Source organism: Clinocottus analis, unplaced genomic scaffold, assembly GCF_023055335.1.
Source record: "Clinocottus analis isolate CAN_PGR_092001 unplaced genomic scaffold, fCliAna1.0.p SCAF_48, whole genome shotgun sequence".
NCBI classification, from domain to species: Eukaryota; Metazoa; Chordata; class Actinopteri; order Perciformes; family Cottidae; genus Clinocottus; species Clinocottus analis.
The window spans coordinates 65,001-77,500 of NW_027176205.1; the positions used below are offsets into that span (position 1 = coordinate 65,001).

Below are 12,500 nucleotides of genomic sequence, written 5' to 3' on the forward strand. Positions count from 1 at the left end.
CCTGGACAGGTCGCCAGTTCATCACAGGGCAGACATAGAGACAGACAACCATTCATGCTCACACTCACGGGCAATTTAGAGTCCAATTAACCTATGCAGCATGTCTTTAGACTGTGGGAGGAAGCCGGAGAACCCGGAGAGAACCCACGCTGCCACGGCGAGAACATTCAAACTCCACACAGAATGACCTGCCAGACCAGTATCCGAACCACAGACCCTCTTGCTGTGAGGCGTCAGTGCTAGTCACTACACCACCGTGTTTTGATGTGTGTTGTGTAAATACGACTTTGTATTATGAACCACACAAACTATGTTTTTAGATCAAACCTGAGACTAATAGTCAACAATCCAGGGTTAAGTATTACAACAACACATTAAATAAGATTTTTCTACAACACGTGGTGTTTGCTGTCAGATCTAAGAGCCAATCAGCGCTCTGATGTGGTGACAGCAGGCGTTTCCCATCATGCACTGGGCCAGCCAGCTGGTGGAGAGCTGCTGCAGGGCCTTGCTCTGAAATCAATGGCCGCCTCGCTCTCGTGAGAGAATCGTTGACCATGTGTGCACGATGTCAGAGCAAGGCGGGAGCAAATCTAACCGGCATGCATTGCGCGCCGATTGCCGGCGATCGATTCTGCGCAGAACCGGCTCATCTGGAACGAGCCTATTGTCAGCGTGTGCTTCATGCGCTCCCCGATTGAACGGGAAGTTGTTCTGCGTCGCCATCTTGCCGCTGTACCAAAAGCTTCTATTCTGCTCATAGGACCGAGGAATGAGGAGTCATGATCGAAGAGGAGCTTCCAGAAAGTGTTTTAACGCTGGACACGCCCCCTCAATGTTCATCAGTCATGTGATTGGACCTTGCAACTGATGGACTGATCGGTGGAGTTTCCTAGCACACAAAGCGATCAAAGATTAAACTCAAATTATATACACTGCCTGGCCAAAATCAAAGTACCACCTGGATGTAATTCCTGCTGCTCCTGTACCAGCCTGTGGGGCGTTGCTGTGATCTGGGGTTGCTGCAGTTGCTCAGGTCTAGGTTCAGCAACCACCAGGTTCAGCAATGACCAGGTTGTTCCATAATGGATTGTTTCTTCCCTGATGACACGGACATAATCCAGGATGACATGCAGGACTCATGGGGCTCAGATGGTGACAGAGGTTCAGACAGCATGAGGCATCATGTTCAACATGGAGTCCAGACCTGAACCCCAGTGAGAGTCTCTGATGCACTGGAGAAGCTTTGCAGCGTCAGACTCATCAACTCTACATCAACACAAGACCTGTGAGGAATTAATGCAACACTGGATGGAAGTAAATCTTGTGACATTGCAGAAGCTCATGAAACAAAGTCACAGTGAATGCTGTAAGCAAAGCTGAAAGTCTCCAACCAAATATTAGTGTGTGACCTTTTTTTGGTGGCGACTTTTTCTTTTTTGCCTGACAGTGTATTAGAGTGTTTTGTGATTCACCATCTGCTTAAACTATAAGTTCATTGTACAAAAGGACCAACAACTTTCTTCAAAGATTTGATCACACGTGATCATACAGTTATACACACACACACAGTCATACACACAGTCATACACACAGTCATACATACAGTCACACACACAGTCATACACACAGTCACACACAGTCATACATGCAGTCACACACAGTCATACATACAGTCACACATACAGTTACAGTCATACAGATAGTCATACAGTTACACATACAATCACACAGGTATACATAGTCACACAGTCATACACAGTCACAGTTATACATAGTCACACACAGTCATACACACAGTCACACACAGTCATACATGCAGTCACACACAGTCATACATGCAGTCACACACAGTCATACATACAGTCACACATACAGTTACAGTCATACAGATAGTCATACAGTTACACATACAATCACACAGGTATACATAGTCACACAGTCATACACAGTCACAGTTATACATAGTCACACACAGTCATACACACAGTCACACAGTCATACATACAGTCACACACACAGTCATACACAGTCACACAGTCATACATACAATCACACACAGTCATACATAGTCACACACACACAATTATACACACACCATGGTCACACCCACAGTCATACACACACAGTGTCACACACACACACAGTATCCCACACAGGCAGTGTTTCAGACATGGCATACATTCTCATCCTGTTAACTAACAAAACTGTTGATGTAGAATGCTGCAGCTCGTGTACTAAACTAACAAAACTGTTGATGCAGAATGCTGCAGCTCGTGTACTAAACTAACAAAACTGTTGATGCAGAATGCTGCAGCTCGTGTACTAAACTAACAAAACTGTTGATGCAGAATGCTGCAGCTCATGTACTAACACACACTAACACTAAGAAAGAGCCCAAACTGGAGTAGCTCCTCTGCACTGGCTCCCTGTAAGATCAAGAATCACATTTAAATGAATACGGAGCTACTTGTGGTTCCCAGTCTTAAAAGTGTGTGTATGTGTGTATATATATATATATATATATATATATATATATATATATATATACACATATATATGTATATATATGTATATATATACATACATATATATATATATATATATATATATATATATATATATATATATATACACATATATATGTATATATATGTATATATATACATATATATATATACACATATATACATATATATATATGTATATATATACATACATATATATACACATATATATATATATACATATATATATGTGTATATATATATGTATATATAGTAATGGCCGATAAATCAAAAACAATAATTTTTTTGTGACGCAAAAGAACCCATTTTCCAGAATTCTGTTTTTCTCATAATTTAACACAACAAGCAAACAAACAAAAGAACAAAGGAAAAAAAAACAGGAGCAAATCAGTCTCATGATGTTTATATTGTTTATTTACAGTTGAACATCAGGATGCCAACAGAAGAGTGAAAAGAGACTGTGAGCCCTCGGAGAGGGGTTGATATAGAACGCCAACGGGGCAAAGGATGAGGTACAGGAAGGGTATCAGAGGGTATAGGAGGGTATCCGAGGGTATAGGAGGGTATCCGAGGGTATAGGAGGGTATCCGAGGGTATAGGAGGGTATCAGAGGGTATAGGAGGGTATCCGAGGGTATAGGAGGGTATCAGAGGGTATAGGAGGGTATAGGAGGGTATCCGAGGGTATAGGAGGGTATCAGAGGGTATAGGAGGGTATCCGAGGGTATAGGAGGGTATCCAAGGGTATCAGAGGGTATAGGAGGGTATCAGAGGGTATAGTAGGGTACAAGAGGGTATCAGAGGGTATAGGAGGGTACATAGGGTATCAGAGGGTATAGGAGGGTACATAGGGTATCAGAGGGTATAGGAGGGTACATAGGGTATCAGAGGGTATAGGGTATCAGAGGGTATCAGAGGGTACAGGAGGGGTAGAGATCAGAGACTGAGCAGAAGAAGACTGCGCATTAACTCCTAAATGTAATAAATACTAAAGCACCAAGCAGCAGCATTCAGTTTATACACCTGAATCACCTGGAGAAGAGCAAACCCACCGGCCGGTTCTGATCTCAGACCAGCTGTCGGACCAGGTCCAGTGTTTGTTTCACGAGTAAAGGGAGTCTGAGACGTTCTCTTGAAGATATTTCACATGTTCTCCAGATGTTCCACTTGGTCCCCATTCTATTCAAAGTCTGTGGCTCAGAATCTTGCTTCAATGACTTCATATCTTCTCTTATCAGGTAAAAAACACTGTACTTCTGTGTGTGTTTATTGTTTATATATATATATGGGAGAGCTGAGTTCTCTCATATATATATATATATATATATATATATATATATATATATATATATATATATATATATATATATATATATATATATATGGGAGAGCTGAGTTCTCTCATATATATATATATATATATATATATATATATATATATATATATATATATATATATATATATATATATATATATATATATATATATATATGGGAGAGCTGAGTTCTCTCATATATATGTTGACTTCTGTTCAATACAAAGTGGATCCTCCTCAAAGTCCGTCATCATAGAACGTTTGTGTCGTGAAGCTCAAGCTGGCTAAAGGTCTGATAGCTGTGGAGCTTCCGGAAGCGGCTCTATGGTGTGACTCAACAGAACGTCATATGCTCCAATACTTTAGGGCAGCATAGCATAAAGAACACAGCACCATATGCATAACATCAGAGTCTAAAAGGTTCAGAGAGAAGCGGTACAGTTCCACAAAACATAAATCAGGCGATACCTCCTCACAGCCCCGTTGAGGTTTAGAGTTCTTTTCATTTAGTATTTACAGGTCGCTGTCAGGACTCTCGGGTTCCTCACAGCCTGAAGATGCCTGAAAGATTACATCTGATTCATAAAAGACGGGCATAAAGTCAAATTTTTAAACAATTTTTTTATGGAAATGTGAAAAAAGCAAGAAAATAAATAAGCCACGGATGGAACTAAATAAAGCTGAGTGGGACAGTGAATGATGCTAGTCTCTCACTGGAGGTCTGGATCTTCTAGACTCACCACAGTGGTCAATGCTCAGTCCATCTCATGCTCTTCACACGGAGCTCCTTCTGGACGCCTTCACGTCCTCATGTTCCAACAAGCAAAGGAGAAGGATGCTGATTGATGCTGATTAGGTCAGCCTGTTAGCATGCTAGCTCCTACAGCTTCTGTCCCACCAGTGGTGCCACAGAGTACTGAGTGCACCTGTTCATTAGCTGAGGAGCTAGACCACTGGAGGTCAGCCAAGACGAAATGTTCAGACCCAGTTGAGTGACTCAATGACTGAAGTGCAAGTCATTATAGACGTTTAGAAACAGGCGTTGACCTCATGCAGCGCCACCTGCAGGTCGACGCCCTGCCAGCAGTCTGTGCAGAACCCGGGTCACAGAAACCAGGTGCAACCCAGTTCAACAAACCAAGGCTTCAGTCATTAAGCCCTCCAGCTCCTCCTCCGTTTGATTGACAGCCGACAGTTTAGACGGAGGACTCACGGGCGGTTTTGGAGCGCAGAGCTCCGGCTCGGCTCAGGAAGGGGAAGGTGGTGCCGAGGCAGCCGGCGGCCACGCTGAGACCCAGACTGGCCCAGGCACAGCAGAGGGACCAGCCGAACCCGTGATCCACGTCGGCCGGCAGCCCGTAGATGAAGGGCGGGTTCCTGGAGAGGTCATAGGTCACACTGGCTGCATACGTACACAGAGAGATGGTACAGAAGATCCCTGAAGAAAAAAGGAAGAGGAAACACCGGTGATAGGAGTCTGTTAGGTCAGAGGAAACACCGGTGAGGAGTCTGTTAGGTCAGAGGAAACACCAGGTGAGTCTGTTAGGTCAAAGAAAACAAGTCTGTTAGGTCAGAGGAAACACCGGTGAGAGGAGTCTGTTAGGTCAGAGGAAACAAGTCTGTTAGGTCAGAGGAAACACCAGGTGAGTCTGTTAGGTCAGAGGAAACACCAGGTGAGTTTGTTAGGTCAGAGGAAACACCAGGTGAGTTTGTTAGGTCAGAGGAAACACCAGGTGAGTTTGTTAGGTCAGAGGAAACACCAGGTGAGTCTGTTAGGTCAGAGGAAACACCAGGTGAGTCTGTTAGGTCAGAGGAAACACCAGGTGAGTTTGTTAGGTCAGAGGAAACACCAGGTGAGTCTGTTAGGTCAGAGGAAACACCAGGTGAGTTTGTTAGGTCAGAGGAAACACTAGGTGAGTTTGTTAGGTCAGAGGAAACACCAGGTGAGTTTGTTAGGTCAGAGGAAACACCAGGTGAGTCTGTTAGGTCTGAGGAAACACCAGGTGAGAGTCTACCTGAACCTGTCCAGATGTTTCTACATTCAAATAGTGTTTGGAGACCCGATATTAGGCTCCGCCTCCCGAATGTTTTGGTAGTGTTTTTTGGTCTTCAATAGTTAACTGTATTAATCATTAGGATCATGTATATATCAGCTGTCACCTCTCAGGTGTGTTACATCTCTCGGATGTGTTATCTCTCAGGTGTGTTATCTCTCTCAGGTGTGTTATCTCTCTAATGTGTGTTATCTCTCAGATGTGTTACCTGTCTAAGGTGTGTCCAATCTCAGGTGTGTTACCTGTCAGGTGTGTTACTTTCTCAGGTGTGTTACTTCTCAGGAGTGTTACCTGTCTTAGGTGTGTGCTCCCTCAGGTGTGTTACCTCTCAGGTGTGTTACCTCCCAGGTGTGTTACCTGTTAGATGTGTTACCTGTCTCAGGTGTGTCCTCTCCCAGGTGTGTTACCTCTTAGATATGTTACCTGTCTCAGGTGTGTTCTGCCTCAGGTGTGTCCTCTCTTAGGTGTGTTACTTCTCAGGTGCATTACCTCTCAGGTGTGTTACCTGACATGAGGAACAGTAGCCCAGAGACATGCTGCGTCAGACTCTCCTCCCAAAAGAACCCGACCGTCACCACGATGGTCCCACACAGCAGAACCGCCGCCGCCATGCCGAGGAACCCCGCTGTGATGCGCCGCAGGTCTACAGGACAGGAAGAGACCACAGGTCTACAGGACAGGAAGAGACCACACGTCTACAGGACAGGAAGAGACCACACGTCTACAGGACAGGAAGAGACCACACGTCTACAGGACAGGAAGAGACCACACGTCTACAGGACAGGAAGAGACCACACGTCTACAGGACAGGAAGAGACCACACGTCTACAGGACAGGAAGAGACCACACGTCTACAGGACAGGAAGAGACCACACGTCTACAGGACAGGAAGAGACCACAGGTCTACAGGACAGGAAGAGACCACACGTCTACAGGACAGGAAGAGACCACACGTCTACAGGACAGGAAGAGACCACAGGTCTACAGGACAGGAAGAGACCACACGTCTACAGGACAGGAAGAGACCACACGTCTACAGGACAGGAAGAGACCACACGTCTACAGGACAGGAAGAGACCACACGTCTACAGGACAGGAAGAGACCACACGTCTACAGGACAGGAAGAGACCACACGTCTACAGGACAGGAAGAGACCACAGGTCTACAGGACAGGAAGAAACCACACGTCTACAGGACAGGAAGAGACCACAGGTCTACAGGACAGGAAGAAACCACACGTCTACAGGACAGGAAGAGACCACACGTCTACAGGACAGGAAGAGACCACACGTCTACAGGACAGGAAGAGACCACACGTCTACAGGACAGGAAGAGACCACAGGTCTACAGGACAGGAAGAGACCACAGGTCTACAGGACAGGAAGAAACCACACGTCTACAGGACAGGAAGAGACCACAGGTCTACAGGACAGGAAGAGACCACACGTCTACAGGACAGGAAGAAACCACACGTCTACAGGACAGGAAGAGACCACAGGTCTACAGGACAGGAAGAGACCACAGGTCTACAGGACAGGAAGAGACCACAGGTCTACAGGGTTCTACAGAGACCAGGTCCATGTCTACAGGGTTCTACAGAGACACGGTCTATGTCCACAGGGTTCTACAGAGACCAGGTCTATGTCCACAGGGTTCTACAGAGACCAGGTTTATGTCTACAGGGATCTACAGAGACCAGGTCCATGTCTACGGGGTTCTACAGAGACCAGGTCCATGTCCACAGTGTTCTACAGAGACCAGGACCATATCCACAGTGTTCTACAGAGACCAGGTCTATGTCTACAAGGTTCTACAGAGACCAGGACCATATCTACAGGGTTCTACAGAGACCACACGTCCACAGGGGTCTACAGAGACCAGGTCTATGTTTACAGGGTTCTACAGAGACCAGGTCCATGTCTACAGGGTTTTACAGAGACCACACGTCTGCAGGGGTCTACAGAGACCAGGTCTATGTCTACAGGGTTCTACAGAGATCAGGTCCATGTCTACAGGGTTCTAAAAAGACCAGGTCCATGTCTACAGGGTTCTACAGAGACCGGGTCTATGTCTAGAGGGTTCTACAGAGACCAGGTTCATATCTACAGGGGTCTACAGAGATCAGGTCCATGTCTACAGGGTTCTAAAAAGACCAAGTCCATGTCTACAGGGTTCTACAGAGACCGGGTTTATGTCTACAGGGTTCTACAGAGACCAGGTTCATATCTACAGGGGTCTACAGAGACCAGGTTCATATCTACAGGGTTCTAAAAAGACCAGGTTCATGTCTACAGGGTTCTACAGAGACCAGGCTCATGTCTACAGGGTTCTACAGAGACCACACGTCTACAGGGTTCTACAGAGACCATGTCCACATCTACAGGGTTCTACAGAGACCACACATCTACAGGGTTCTGCAGAGACCAGGTCCATATCTACAGGGTTCTATGGAGATCAAGTACATGTCTACAGGGTTCTAAAAAGACCAGGTCCATGTCTACAGGGTTCTACAGAGACCGGGTTTATGTCTACAGGGTTCTACAGAGACCAGGTTCATATCTACAGGGGTCTACAGAGATCAGGTCCATGTCTACAGGGTTCTAAAAAGACCAGGTCTATGTTTACAGGGTTCTACAGAGACCAGGTCCATGTCTACAGGGTTCTACAGAGACCAGGTCCAGGTCTAGTGGACTCACGCAGCAGGTGCCACTCGTCCTGTTGGATGGTCCTGGTGAGGTTCAGAGGGATGTTCCTCAGTCTGATTGGCTGAGAGAAATGATACTTCACAGCTGTGCAGCGATCTGCGATACCTGCAAGAAAACACATGGATTACCTGCCAGGTAAGTAATGAGCTGCAGAAGACCACCTGAAGCTCTTTATCAACACATCATTCACCCATTCATACATTGATAGGAGGAGCTATCATGATGAGAGGAGCTATCATGGGGGGAGGAGCTACTATGATGGGAGTTCCTAACATGATGGCAGGGGCTAAAATTATGAGAGGCACTACCATGATAGGAGGGGTTAACATGATGGGAGGAGCTAACATGATGAGAGGAGCTACCATGATGGGAGGGGCTAACATGATAGGAGGAGCTACCATGATGGACTAACATAATGGGAGGGACTAACATGATGGGAGGAGCTACCATGATGGGAGGGACTAACATGATGGGAGGAGCTACCATGATGGGAGGAGCTACCATGATGGGAGGGACTAACATGATGGGAGGAGCTACCATGATGGGAGGGGCTAACGTGATGGGAGGAGCTACCATGATGGGAGGGGCTAACATGATGGGATGAGCTACCATGATGGGAGGAGCTACCATGATGGGAGGGACTAACATGCTACCATGGAGCTACCATGATGGGAGGGGCTACAATGAGGGGATGGGCTACTATGATGGGACGGGCCAAGAGGCGAGGAGGTAAAGTGAGGGGAGGAGCTTATCATGATAGGAGGTACCATGATGGGAGGCGCTACCAAGAGGGGAGGAGCTATCATGATGGGAGGGGCTAACATGGAGGGATCACATCATGAGTCAGCAACAAAATAAAAGTCCTTTCCAGGATACTACTTAGTTATCGCTGTTTGGATCAGTTTGTCTCCTGTTTGTGTTTAATGCTGAACAAGCAGTTGTTGTCCAGTAACAACAACAACAAGTAAACAGCTGTGTGTGTGTGTGTGTATATATATATATATATATATATATATATATATATATATATATATATATATATATATATATATATATATATATATGAATACCTCTCTCGATGAGCTTGTCGATGTCCGGGTCCAGGCCCTTGAAGTAGCACTTCCTCCAGAGGCCGGAGTGGCCTGAGAACAGCGGCCTCCCGCACTCCGTCTCCAGGATGCCCATCCCCAGGATGGCCCTCCAGTTCTCCAGCAGCTCGTCCTCGCGGCTGCCCACGTGCACGGGCTTCATGCGCGCCACGTCCCGCTGCCGGGCCGCGCCGCTGCCGGTGTCCACCAGCGGCAGGTGGTAGATGGGCATGTCCCGGTTCTTCTGGTCATTGGACTCGGATCCGTTGCGGTCGCAGTTGCTCTTGTGGCGGCGCGTGTCCGTCTCGTACCAGTGGTCGCTGCAGATGGAGGAGACCAGCAGCAGCAGCGAGAGCGCGCCCAGCGCGAGGCTCACCGCGGACACCATCACCGGGGCCGGCCGCGCGCGCTCCATGACCAGGGCATGGGGCGCGCCGGTCCCAAGCCCTGAGCTGGCGCAGGTCCCGGGGCTGGTGCAGGTCCCGGGGCTGTTTGCGTTGCTGGTCCCGTTGCTGGTCCCGTTACTGGGCATCTTCTGCTGCCATCCTCGCGCCCGTCAGCCGTTCCCCGTTTGCCCTCGAGAGCGCGTTGTCATGCCGACTGGTGGACCGTCAGAGATGCGTCAAGGTGCATCAGGTAACACGCAGCAGCACCGGAAGTGTGGTGGGACGGCCTTCACAATAAAGCTCCGTTACCTTCAGGCTGTTTACTCAGTCTAGAGAGGATCACGTGTTCCCTGCGTGACGTCGTGGGTTTGTATCAATAGGTTTGTTGGGGATGAGACACTTCTGACCAGAATCGATCGCCAGCAATCGGCGTGCAATGCATGCTGGTTAGATTTGTGTCCTCTTAATCCCGAGTTGCTCTGACGTCATGCACACGTGGTCAACGGTACTCTCACGAGCAAGGCGGCTGCAGCAGCTCGCCACCGCTTGCGTGGCCCAGTGCATGATGGGAAACGCCTGCTGTCGCCACATCAGAGAGCTGATTGGCTCTTAGATCTGACAGCAAACACCACGTGTTGTAGAAAATCCTTATTTTTATGTGTAATTTGTAATACTTAACGCTCGATTGTTGTCTATTATATGTTAAAAAAAAAAAAAAAAAAAAGTAATGTAACTAATAGTTTCAGGTTTAATATGAAAACATGTCTTGTGTGGTTTATAATAATACATATTATTTATATAACACATCAAAACCACTATTTCACAGGCAGACATAAAAACAACAAAGGACGCAGCTACACACACATTTTTACATAAATATATATTTATAATTACAAATGAATAAATCAGAACGTGATCTGTAAACTACAAGTAGACTCCAGATCGGAACAGGAAGTCGTTACACATCAGTCTCCAGATGTAAATGAAACGAGACTCGACTGGAGGATGAACCTGTTCAACAGAAAGGAATTTGATTCGGCCAGTGAGTCACCAAGCCTTTTCTGTGACTTCCTGTTCATACTTTGAAGGCAGTAGAAAACTTCTGACTTTGTTCTGAGTTCTTTGTCACGCTGCTGATGATGATGATGAAGAAGATGATGAAGATGAAGCCGCAGCTCTTTGAACTGAGATGCCTTCAGGAGTTGATGTGGTCTCTTAACAAAAGCTCTCAGTGAGATGGAAATGAAATGTGTGAAATCTACCTTGCATCAACATCAAGCTCGTATTTATTACTCTTATTCTGAAAGCAAAGACCGGAAGTCCTCATGTAATAACCCGTCATATAACTTCATGGTGCCTCTGAGCTGGGCGTGGACTTTCTCTCTCTCCTTCAGTCCAGTCTCTCTCTCCTCTCTCACGCCAACGCGTATTTATATATTTACACACAAATATACACAGAGAGAGAATCACTGATGTGTTTCTGTCACTAAATATTTCTGTACAGTCTCAGTAGAACCTGTGATGTTCTGCAGTAGAGTCTCAGTAGAACTAGTGATGTTCTGCAGTAGAGTCTCAGTAGAACCAGTGATGTTCTGCAGTTGAGTCTCAGTAGAACTAGTGATGTTCTGCAGTTGAGTCTCAGTAGAACCAGTGATGTTCTGCGGTAGAGTCTCAGTAGAACTAGTGATGTTCTGCAGTAGAGTCTCAGTAGAACTAGTGATGTTCTGCAGTAGAGTCTCAGTAGAACCAGTGATGTTCTGCGGTAGAGTCTCAGTAGAACTAGTGATGTTCTGCAGTTGAGTCTCAGTAGAACCAGTGATGTTCTGCGGTAGAGTCTCAGTAGAACTAGTGATGTTCTGCAGTAGAGTCTCAGTAGAACTAGTGATGTTCTGCAGTAGAGTCTCAGTAGAACCAGTGATGTTCTGCGGAAGAGTCTCAGTAGAACTAGTGATGTTCTGCAGTAGAGTCTCAGTAGAACCAGTGATGTTCTGCAGTAGAGTCTCAGTAGAACCAGTGATGTTCTGCAGTGGAGTCATTTGTGCCTCGGGCTCGACAGCTTTTTGTGTTCATTACATCAACACGATGGACCATCTCCTTGGTGGATGATACGTTTCAACAGCCTCACCTCCATCTCCACTCCCTCCACCACCTCCACCTCCACTCCCTCCACTCCCTCCACCACCTCCACCTCTACTCCCTCCACCACCTCCACCTCTACTCCCTCCACCACCTCCACCTCCACTCCCTCCACCACCTCCACCACCTCCATCTCCACTCCCTCCACCACCTCCACCTCCACCACCTCCACCTCCACTCCCTCCACCACCTCCACTCCCTCCACCACCTCCACCTCCACTCCCTCCACCACCTCCACCACCTCCACCTCCACTCCCTCCACCACCTCCACCTCCACTCCCTCCACC

General features: G+C 46.8%; 1 protein-coding gene across 1 annotated transcript; it reads right to left on the bottom strand.

Annotated features, from left to right (window-relative positions):
• Positions 1–4,444: 4,444 nt before the first annotated feature.
• Positions 4,445–12,207, bottom strand: tmem178a (transmembrane protein 178a). Its single transcript, XM_068599548.1, has 4 exons — positions 9,674–12,207; positions 8,595–8,708; positions 6,403–6,540; positions 4,445–5,281 (listed from the first exon to the last, which is right to left on the bottom strand). Exons 1-4 carry the CDS (start codon positions 10,221–10,223, stop codon positions 5,040–5,042), a joined length of 1,044 nt encoding a protein of 347 aa, XP_068455649.1. The 5' UTR covers positions 10,224–12,207; the 3' UTR covers positions 4,445–5,039.
• Between the last annotated feature and the right edge of the window lie 293 nt (positions 12,208–12,500).

What these genes read in the sequence shown, in the direction of transcription:
- tmem178a (XM_068599548.1), bottom strand. Translation starts at nt 10,223, where the DNA reads ATGCCCAGTAACGGGACCAGCAACGGGACCAGCAACGCAAACAGCCCC. An exon ending in CGACAAGCTCATCGAGAGAG is followed by an intron (nt 8,709 to 9,673) that starts GTATTCATATAT and finishes GTTTTCTTGCAG; the next exon opens with GTATCGCAGATCGCTGCACA. An exon ending in GGACGAGTGGCACCTGCTGC is followed by an intron (nt 6,541 to 8,594) that starts GTGAGTCCACTA and finishes CCTGTCCTGTAG; the next exon opens with ACCTGCGGCGCATCACAGCG.